Source organism: Cryptomeria japonica, unplaced genomic scaffold, assembly GCF_030272615.1.
Source record: "Cryptomeria japonica unplaced genomic scaffold, Sugi_1.0 HiC_scaffold_182, whole genome shotgun sequence".
In the NCBI taxonomy this organism is placed as follows: Eukaryota; Viridiplantae; Streptophyta; class Pinopsida; order Cupressales; family Cupressaceae; genus Cryptomeria; species Cryptomeria japonica.
Window position 1 is genome coordinate 175,154 of NW_026729004.1, and position 12,027 is coordinate 187,180.

Sequence of the window (12,027 nt, forward strand, 5' to 3'; positions counted from 1 at the left end):
GCCCAGTGGCATCCTTATAGAAAAAATAGGTGTTATGTTGAGCATTTTTTTGAATGATTTTAAAGTGTCGGTTTCATCTATTTTTGAGTGTATTTAGGCCCATAAAGAAACACTTATGAGTTGGATACCTTTTTGGGAATTAGTCCGTGGGATTTTGCCATCATTTGATCTTGTCCAAGTCTCTTAGAAAAAAGGTGTCGAAAGTCTAACTTGCGGGTGACAGTAAGTAAATTACCACTTTCAAATCCACTCCAACAATTTTGTGAATGGTGCTTCCGCATGCCTCACACATATGAGTGGATCCAAAGGATCCTATTGGGGAAGAGTATACAATATTATTCCTCTCATCCCAATGCTCTCACACGTAGGAGCATTTGTGATATCCACATACCCTTAGGTTTTGGTGAGAAGGGGTTAGAGGAGGTGAATGAGATCAATGTGGTACCTCCTGACCAGGGGAGGGGAGGCCATATGACACATATTGTATATACCATTCTAAGAGTCTTTGTATGGCTTATTATTTTATTTTTTGCATCTTTCTTTTTGGGATTTTTTGGGAGGCCTTGTGGAAGGACTCAAAAGAGTCTTTGAGAAATTTCTATCAAACCCTCCTCATCTATTAAGGAAATATTTTGATATGATTCAATCTTTAGAATGCTATATTCCATTTTGTTGTAAATATGTTAGTGGAGGCTTTTGATTTGATTTTTAAATTTCATCTTTCTATGTCTTTTCTTATGTATATGACACGTGTGTGAGGGTTTAGGCTCTCCCAAGTTGATCAGAGAAACTCATGTGTAGGGTGAGGGATATGTGGAACCTCCAAGGGAACGATTTTTTCTCGTTGAGAAGGAGATTTCTTGGGTATGAGTATCCTTGATTCTTTTGGAAAATCTGTGGAAAAATGGTTCGATATAATTTAGAAGGGATGTGAATTATATGGTGTTGGACTCCCTTAATGGATTTTACATCTGCGTGGAGTATTTATATTGGGAAATCAAGTTTCTCATGGGCCTCTTAGCTTGGGGGTTGGTTGTGAGAAAGCCCAAATGTTGGAAGGTGAGCTCTCCATTGGCTTGTTTAAAAATTGTGTTTTGTAAGATTTTTTGTGGAATCAAATGGGGTGCTACCTTGACATTGGAATGAAAATATTCATTCTCACGTTTGGGTTAGAATTTTTATTACATTTTTTAAATGGGTTGGAGTAAGTTGTTAAAAATTTTATCAAATGGGTCCCTTGCAATGTTGTGTATATCAAGTTGATAAATGATGATGTTGTTGTGTTTAGAAGCGATTATATTTTACTTTTCTAAAAAATATACATATTGTTTAAGGGCTGAGTTTGTTTAAGAAATAACTTAGCGCTTGTGATAATTTGCATTTCATACATTTAAAAGTTATTGATACTTAATGAACAAATTAAAGTTATTAGTAATAGTGGATTAAATTAGCTTTAAGAGTGTGAAATTTTCATGCACTTTTCTTAATATTTTTAGTTAATAAAGTGAAGGGGATGTTTATCACGCAAATATTGTTCTCTTTGTTATCCTACAAAATAAAAAAACTTGCTCTACTTAAACTTTGGTTTAAAATTAAAAATAGTTATTTGTAATTAGATGTGTATGTTCACCTATTTAAAAATATATATTTTATACAAAGTATATTTACCTTTGTAAACACACACACACAGCAAACTTGAGTTTGGGTTTCTAGTGTTACCATATCGGTTAAGGCCCATTAAGCGGGTTTAGCATGATAATTAATTCTTTTAAGAGAATTTAATTTAATATAACTTTAGGAAATGAAAAACCTTAGGTGGAGTTGGTGTGCTAGGTTTTAGGATTTAACATGTCTTGTAATCGTTTAAATGTGATGTGGCCTCTCAAATTAATTAGTCAAGTGAAATAATTTAATTTATCTAATTGATAGTGAATGGTAATTAATTAAATTAAATCTGAAATCAAAGTGTAGTATACTTTTATTTCAAAAATTTGGTTTTAAAAGAAAGTAAAATATCAGCTTAGGATTGAGAAAATTCACTCTTTATTTCGTTTTAATTTAGTTGAGTTGGACTCTTCAGAAGAATAAACTATCGTTGTGGCTAATATTTAGTTAAAACAAACAGTATATTTACTTATTAAAAATATTTAATAGAAAATTATCATTTATTCGTTTGGCGCATTTAATCTCTTTATATATCATTGGTAATTAGTTAAAATTTGTTAAATTTATATATAATTTAGCTTAGTTAGGGTTTACTTAGCTATAGGTGTTAGGTCACGCCATAGAGGCCCGACCGGTTCACTACCAATTAGGAATTAGAGGGAATGTTGCCTTCAGGAGTTCCTCCCTTGAGACATGTTGCATAAGGGTTCCAAATCTCGATCACCTTATCATTCTTGTTTTACGTTGTGCGAAATGAGTGTCATAACGCCCGCTCATCTTATTCCTTTTCTCACCTCGTCTAGCATGAGTCCTATGACGTTGAGTATGTAACATATACATGCGCATGCCACGATGAATTTGCCTTGTACACCAAGTTCATCCTTTCAATCACAAAACAACCCATTCTCTTATTTATTTATTTAAATTCTCTTGCAACCAAACTCTATAATTAACATGAATCCTTAATATTATAAACCAAAAATATTAATGATAATTTAGAACTATTCTTTGTTTTAAAGGCTCACGAATATAACACATATATTTTTATAATAAAACTGAGATTATCCTACCCGAGCGTAAAAAGGTTTTCAAGAAAGACGCAATATAAAGCATGCATGGACGGTGTTTGTGTCAACATCCAAGAAAATTTCCTCTTTTACCAATTCTGAGACGGCTGAGAAAAATGTATATATTAGTTCCTTTGAAGAAGGCCATCGCTCCAATAAAGTCTAATCGTTTCCACATTACTAAATTAATGGCGGTGGCGAGAATATGAGGAAGAATACGTCTAAGGCAGGAGGTAAGCTGATCTTCAGATAAGCATATGCAGCAGAAGATAGAAAATTTCAACGATAATGAAAGAATGGTGAGAATACATCTGCGGTAGCAGGTGAGATAGCCATATGCTGCAGCAAGACTTACTCTGACGTATCGAAAAGAGCAACAACTCTGGAAGTATATTATTATAATATTACAAGGATTGGTGATTTAATATACGGAGTGAAGATGAATTAGTCATAAGGTTTGGGCTATATAAAGCTTGTAATGGGCTTGTAACACACATTCATATCCTTCTGAGCTCTTGTACTATCTGCGTTTCTATTATAATGGCTAACCGAATGATTTACTTCACACTGGGACTTTTTCTGTTGATATGTTGTTACAGCGACAGGGTCATGGCAGGGGATTCCGATCCCTTGCAAGATTTCTGCGTTGCAGATGAGGAAAGCAAAGGTGAGTAAAAAACTTTATACATAAACAATGGTAATGATTTGCTTATTAGACGAGTCGAGTTAGTAATAGATTGATTTGATTTTGCTTTAAACAGTTTTGGTGAACGGGTTCGTTTGCAAAGACCCAATGCAAGTTTCAGCAGACGACTTCTTCTTCCGGGGACTTGGGCAGGCAGGGAACACCGACAATGATGTGGGCTCCAACGTAACGATGGCGAACGTTAAACAGATACCAGGCCTCAATACGTTGGGAATATCGTTGGTCCGCATCGACTACGCAGTGGGTGGAATAAATCCTCCTCACACACACCCAAGAGCCACCGAAGTTCTTGTTTTACTGGAAGGCCAGCTTCTTGTGGGTTTCATTGACACCAACAACAAGTTTTTCAGCAAAACGTTGGAGAAGGGAGATGTGTTTGTGTTTCCAAAGGCACTTGTGCATTTCCAGCAGAATGTGGGGCATGAAAATGCGGTGGCCATATCTGCATTGAGCAGCCAGCTTCCGGGAGTTCAGACAATCGCCAACTCTCTGTTTGCAGCGGATCCTCCTCTCCCAGATTCCGTATTGGCCAAGGCCTTCCGCATCACACAGGAAGTTGTGGATTACATTCAGAAGAAATTCGCATAAGAATTTGCTGTGTTCTATCAAACAAAACAATCAAGAGGGGACCAAGTCTTTCCCAAATTCTTTTTCCTTGCCGTTCAATAAAACAATCTTTCTAGAGTTATTGCCGTCCTCTTCTGCTATTCATAGCATCTGTTTTGAACATGACTATATCCTCCGCATATTCCAAAGATGAAGGATTAATTTGAAGCATCTGAAGGCATTTATGAATATTTTATACAAGAGCATCCTTGTATTAGGTATACATTCATTTGCAACATGTTAACAATATATTCTTTAACATAAATATTGCAGGAACAACAACAAACAAAGTGCTTGACTTGGATAGAATGAGTAACACTATAATTCTTGCATGCCAATCTGTCAAGGGTGTTCTTTAACATAGTCTTAACCTCATTTTAGCTCTGACATAAAAGGTGAATGGTTTGGAAGTAGGAAATAGTTATTGGGAAATATAATTAGTAGTTGTTCTTCAAATCACCCTCACAATCATCCAATGCTTCAAGACTCCCCATCAAAGAAGTCATTCCAGAAGGTTAGGGACTCTCCTCAAGATAAGAATGATTGCTCTAATAAATGTAGTATACCTTCGATGGAATGCAACACGGTTTCATTATGTCTAAATTCCAAGAAAATCCGTAGAACTAGAATATCCATTGCATCCAATATCGCAATATTTGATCGGGGATAATATGATAACCTTGACACATATCACACCTATTCTTACATCAATCTACCTACATAAGGGTTATGATTGAGGGGCCTCTTGTATTAAACATTTCTAATAAGTTGGAATGACATGGAAAATCTAAGACAGTGAAGATAGATTATTGATAATAACACAATTCATTTACATGGTGTTAATTAATTTATGGCCTCCCAAAATAAGCTTTTCTAAATCTCCCCTAATTCATTCCTACGTTATAATAAATATGTCACTGTGGATGTTATGTATGAAGATCTAAATACTAAAGGGAAAAAGGATAATGCTCATGTTGATTTTAAAAACTTTGTATGTAATATTAAAAATATGATTAGTTGAAAAATTTAGCAATATATTACCTTGCTCAATCATAAACTCCCAGATCGGTTACAAAAAAAATTCCTCAAACCATTTCCTCCTTGTATAAGCATTTCTATAGATCATCAAATATGATAACCAATAATTTAACCATAGGTTTCCTATCAAAGCAAATGCAAATCTGCATATGTGAATAAGCACAATAGGATAGGAAAATATTGTTGTCGTAGGCCATGTATGTTTCATGCTGGAAAAATATTATTGTTGCAAGCCTAAGAGGTGCATAAAGGAGCTCCTTGGATCCATGGATATGCAGGTGTAAGTTTGAGAAATATGTGAAGGCGGAAGGATATTTTCATATTGAAGCCATTTGCTAATTGATATGAGGAAGACAAAAGTGTCGTCATATTGAGAAGTTGTCAATTACACTGTAATGAAGAATAAGATAATAGATATAACTGATACATTATCGGTGAGATATGTCAATTTTATAATCTTCTATTTTTCCTATGTATTTTTAGGGCTTCAAATGAATAAAGCTTCATATATAGCCCCTCTAGCGATCAGTTCATTGTGAAGCTTAAAAGCCTCTTCCGTCATGCCTTGGATGTCTATACCTCAAATAATCTAGTAATATGAGAAGTTTCATTGCGCTTGCATCCATCTCCAACTGTATCGATCAATATATTAATTATCAAGCCCATTCTACATTGTTCACATAGATAACAAATAAGGCTATTGTAAGATGACACATTGCTCTGATAGATTGTGCTTATGATCTTTTCTTTAGCATGTCTAATGCCACATATGTGATCCCTTGCCTACGCAAATAGGGAGTCAATGAGGTATAAGTAATTACTTGATCATGTTCCACGAGGATTCTATTTATTCACCGGGTTTCTCGTCTCTCTATGAAAGATTCGCACGTCAATCATATGAGTCCTGCAAATAGTGGTGGTTCGGGAATCTAAATAGATTTAAACACTAGCACAAATAATTCATGACATTCACTAAACCTAGGGTTCTCTCTCAAGGTCATTGTGGTTAATGCTACACCAAAATAGAATAATGTGGCTTTGGTTATTTATGTACAAGATTCAAGTTGGGAAAATCCAAAATATTGGAAAATGTAGACAAAATGCATGACCCAATGGTGAGCAATATCTCCGATATTTTTTATGTTTTGCAAGAACTTGAGTTATTGTTCATTATTTGAGTAAGTGGTCTTAATAACATGCATCCAAATAAAAGAGAGTGATTGCAAATTCTAGAATTGAGGTAGATCTTCAAAGGAAAGGACAAAACAATAGTGGACATGTTGCATCGAGTTGAGCCATGTGTGACCTTAGATATCCAAATTTAAAAAATGTAAAAGAGACAATTTACATTAAATGATATAGAACTCTAGATAACCAATAGATTTATTTGACTCACAAATTTGTCATTGAAGAGGTTTTAGGTCAATACAATACAACTAATTCAGGTCAATAATCTATTGTTGCAAGTCTTTACAAATATGATGTCATTTCCTATCACCGAGTCATCCATAGGTGATCATTCCTTTGGTTTTAGCTTGACGATCTATCTAGATCACATACCGGTTCCATAATTTGCATCGTAAGATCTTTTATATTGGTTCCATCATTCTAATATATCTCCACTTGCACTAAAATCAGGAATCCCCATTAAAAATAGGGTTTTAAGGAAATATATTTCAATAGAACATGCTCTATCCATATTGTTGACACAAATTTGAGTCAATCATTTCATAATTTTTTCACCCTCAAATCCAAAAATATAAACTGGTGATAAATTTTTACAACCTTTCGAAAAATATAAAAATATAAGAAAATCATGTGCTAACTGACTGAGGAGAAAATTTATGAAAACCCCTAAAATTGTAATGAGTTACTCAAAATGAATTCAAGTCTAGACTTTTGGTGGATCAATGTGCCCTTGTTTAACCACCTAGAATAAATAAAAACAACAATCACTGTTTTGCAACACTAAGAGTGAATTTTGTGGAACCCCTAAGTTCACAATAGCTACCTCAAATATGCTAAAAATCAATATTGTAATAGACTGGACAAGTTCTTGATTGAAAGCCTCTATGAATTATAATTTTCTTTTGTCAAATCGAGAGAGATATGAGCTTCACATGTTGACCTTCTTAATTGATATACAAAAATAGAATAATGCCTTGAGGTCCGATAACAGTTTATAATATTCCTTATGGAAGAATTCGCTACATACTATATCTCCAAGGGACTCCAAATGCAATGTCGTATTCAACACATGTCTTTGCAATGACAATCGTGTCCTATATCTAGAACTCCTAGCAATATAACTGAGGTGTAAACCACTAAATTCATCTAGGCCTCCTAATTATCTAATATAGCTTATGACCAATTATAACTAATTTAAGGTATGTGTACCACATGTTGGCATATGCATTGAATAATATACATTATAATATCATATCCTTGGCTACATAATATATTTCGCATACTCCAAACAATATGATTTGACAAGCACTTTATAATAGTAGAGGAAATGAAGATAAACAAGGATAATGAATGAAAACATATAAAGTTGCTATTATTAAGACCAATATTCGAAATCTTCATCATGCTTGACTGGTTCGCCTACATATGAACTTGATCTACAGAAGATGGGGATGTGTAAATAATTTTCTCTACAACTAGATGAGCCCCATACAAGACAAAAAGATGAACAGTCTGGAGAGATCTTAGATTGATATTACTTTAGTTATTGTGTGTTAGATGTGTTTTAATTCCTCTAGATGCAACTTAATCACGCACTTGTAATTATACATATACCCGTTCAGGTCATGTCCAAATAAATAATTTCATTGAAACATCTATTCTCATATTGGTGACATGTAGAAGATGATTGTTGCAATAGTCAAGCATGTGGATTAAGCGAGTCTTCCTTATAATGCAAGCTAGTGAATTGTGAGCGTTCTAGAAAAGGTCCAAAATGTATTTGAAAGGTCATTAAGCATTTGGCTTGTAAAACTTCTGAGATGATAATGGACTAAGCACCTCACCTTTTCAGCATTTTTTTATTAGGATAAAACAAGTTTTGAAGGGGCCCCAAACCCCTTTACAAACAGAGGGTTTGCATTGAGAAATGGACCAGACTACCTGACAGTGGACAACAGGTTTTAAAAAGGACCTGAAACCTTCTGGACTTACGTGCATCCACCAATCAAAATATGAGCATCACAAAACAGGATGGCACAACCATAAGCTCGAAAACAACAAACAAAACATCTCAAAAAACGGAGAACGAGGGTTTTTCTGGCACTCTCGGCCAACTAGAAGCGTTTTCCTAGGCTCCCTCAACTTGTAATAGATTCGTAGGACCACATAAAGCCACAAAGACCAATGCTAACCAAAAACCAACATTGGCCAAACTTGGCCCTTGAAAACTGCTAGCATCCAACCTGTCCCTACAAGAAACAAAAAACATGGGGTTTTTCTGAGCTCCCTCAACCACCGTGGGTTTTATCATGGCTCCAAAAACCATATGCTTTAAAATATGCCATACTGAGAGAAACTTTCCCAACAACCAACTCTCCACCTCTATAGGAGACGCACAAGAGTCAGCAAGAACATCGGCATCAACATCCTTACAGCCAAGAAGAGGGGCCCCATCAACACCCCAACGACACTTCCAGGAAACACCAGAAACATCATACTCCACCTCAATAGGAGACAAGTCAACTCCAACTACATCCATCTCCCCCTCAATAGAAGGGAACCTTCCACAGAGAATCCCACGGACCCGAAAAAAACAGCACTCCAAAACAGCCCAACTCGCAAGAAACCAAACAAGCAGACCAAAAACATCATGTGTTTCAAGACCGATACACAGAGGGAACTGCCCGAAGCCCATTCGGAAGGTAAATAACACCTCAAGGACCACCAAATAGTTACATGAGCCACAAGAATCATTATACTCTTTGTGGCACTATTGGTCTTGTGGATTTAGAGGAATCACATTATTGCATGGAACATAAAAGGGTGCGAGGATAGCATTGTTGGTATTTATGAGAGAATGTACACAATTTCAAGAGAAGTGAAATATGAAGATAGAACCAAAAAAAAATTCCTTCATATCAATGTTGGCTTCAGTAGTACCACATTTATATCAACGTAATATGCAATATTTTGTACTTAAATAAATATTGGTTTCCGTGGCATGTTGAATTATACCATCCCGTAAATTAAGTTAAATATCAAAATGGAGGAAACAAGATCATAACATTAACCAATGCCAATGACATTAGGAATAAGAAAAGGCCTAGTTGTTATCTTTAAGGAAGAGCTAGGAACTTAGGTTCCTTTTCCTTTTGTTGCGAGGGATTGAGATTTTTTCTAAATCATGAGAATGAATCTAAATGGCATTGATGCATGAATTAATATCTGTTCATTTTGAGAATCTTTGTTACCAATTTACATAATCAAATAAAAGGAGTATAGCCATAATTTCCCAGTTTTGGCAAATGAGGCTCACACATTCATTTTCCTAATTGTTTGCAGCTCACAAGTATGCAAGCATCTCCCATGCTAGACTTATCAAATTCCTAAGACTTGGCTCAATTTTTGCAAAGCCAACTGAGAAAATTCAGATGAAAGTAGATATGAGAAGCATTATTTCAGTACAGCCACTTCAACCTTTCTAATGTGACAAGATTTTGGAGTCCTATTTTTAGAGGACCTGCGAATTGCAACGAATGTTGATCTACCAGGTATGTCACTTTCAATAAGATATGTAAAGTAGGAAAAAAAAAAAAAAAAAGGGAGTTAATTATATATTATTTTTAAAATATATTTTGGGGAAGAAATATATTGCAGTTAATGTCACCATGAAGCTTTATGCCTGTACTTTTTATTTGATACGTACAGAACAAATTCACTTTTTTAGGATTTGGTTTAAGTCTGGTCTAATATCAATTTTCTAAAATTTTATTAATCGCACATAGCAGCCCCGACATGCTTAGCGGTTACATGAACAATGGTTAAAAGTAAATGATATGTTGTAAATTGTGGTGTTTGCAACCTAGATATAGAGATTGGTAGTTAGAATGAAACTTTAACAATTTGCACATGATTGGAAATGGCATATTCTAATACCACAACGAAGATGTAATCTGTGAACCTTACCCTTCACAAATTGAAACTTGTAAATAAAGAAATGTGTAGCTGTACAGTGATAGATTAACAAAGAAAGACAAATCATAATTTCTAATCTATTTTTGAATTTGGCTCAAATGATCGAATCTGTGAATGCAAAAAATTTTATGTGAAGTAGATTGCTAGAATTTAATTGGAGATCTTTGGAAAAAAACAAATTCTTATTTTAACAGTTGAGTATAACTGATTACAACACAAATTACCAACCAAGTCTTGCATTGAAGAGTAGGAGCTCTTTGGTAACACTTGCAATGAAATATTCAATTATTTCCAATTGATATTGCATGCAAGCAAGAGAAATTTGGTATACTTGGAATGAAAAGTTAATTATTTTGAATCCACATTGTATGTAATCAGTTCTATTCTCATTTTTTGATTACTACATATGCATTGTGCCTCATGTGTATGTCGGTATGTAATAGTAGGGGGATATGTGAATATCAACAAGGCAACAAACCCTTGATACAACAATGAATGGGAGGCCCTTCTGACCGTCATCTCCAGTGTTGATTGTTTCTTTCTCTATCATTAGCCCATGAAATTTATATATTTCTAATGAATACACTTTAAGGGGAAGTTGGTAGAACCCACCTTTATTTATTTGGATCTCAATGTGATACAATTATTTCGAGTGCAACTAGTCATCTCATTGATAAATTTTCTAGCATGAGGCATGCAGATGTTTGAATGTGTGGGTTGAACAATTGGACTCTATGAAATCAATAACAGAGACCTATAAAAGTTGGTGGTAATACGAGCATACCAATTTTTTCTAGTATCGAATTCACAAAGAACAATCATGCCAAATCCATTCATTTGAACACCTATATTGAGGTAGACTTGATAGGATTTTACATTCTTCAAGATTGTGGTGTTGCATTCTATCTTGACCGTTGCAAGATATCTCATTACTATGTGAATGGTCTGCTAGAAAAATCATAGAGTCTTATATATCATTTCAATTGAACTGGTGGAGAACCAATTAAATATGTGTTTCTCTCAGATGTATTTATATTTCAACTATTCTTAATTCACATTCAATTCAATGATCAAAGATAAACTTTTTAGCAATGAAGTTTTAAAATTACTACTAATTATATAAGAGTTTTATGGGAGCTCCTCAATCAACAATTTGAGTGGATGGCATACTGGGTTTAGGCAAGATCTAGTGATCACAAGCTACGCATATTTCTAAAAATCTGATGTGATTTTAAACTCTTAATGTTATTTGAGTGTCTCACAATGGATGCACATGTTAAGGTTATAGTTGACAGATATTTGTTAGGTTTCACAAATTATTACGTACTTTTCCACAAATAAAGTGTTGCAACATTTTCTTTCTAAATTCTTTGGATTAAGGTGGAACATTGTCAACTAAATTTCACTATGAAAGAGTATTGTTATTGATTTGAGAATAATCTTGAACATCTTGATGTAGAGTAGATATATCCTAGACTATGAGAGGTGCATGGTTGACAAAGGAGTACATATTCATGTAGAATTTAATGAATGACAATATGGATTAGATGGGAGATATCGTAGAGGTGGACCTGGAAACCATGCGATTAGAAGGTAGCTTTCACACAAGGAGGTTTAAATTGACAACCATGCCATGTGTCAAGAGGAGAGGATAAAGGAGATGGCTTTGGGATGGGAAACAACGTGCTAATAGTTACTAATAGTTAAAATTCCCATGTTTTCTCTAGGGTTCAAGTCAATTGGTTGGATTGATTCACAACAACAAGAACCTATGGGGCACAC

The 12,027-nt window shown here is 34.7% G+C and overlaps 1 protein-coding gene across 1 annotated transcript; it reads left to right on the plus strand.

Moving 5' to 3' along the window:
- Positions 1-3,272: 3,272 nt before the first annotated feature.
- LOC131078341 (putative germin-like protein 2-1) lies at positions 3,273-4,026 on the plus strand. Its single transcript, XM_058016008.2, has 2 exons — positions 3,273-3,399; positions 3,494-4,026. Exons 1-2 carry the CDS (start codon positions 3,273-3,275, stop codon positions 4,024-4,026), a joined length of 660 nt encoding a protein of 219 aa, XP_057871991.2.
- Positions 4,027-12,027: the final 8,001 nt, after the last annotated feature.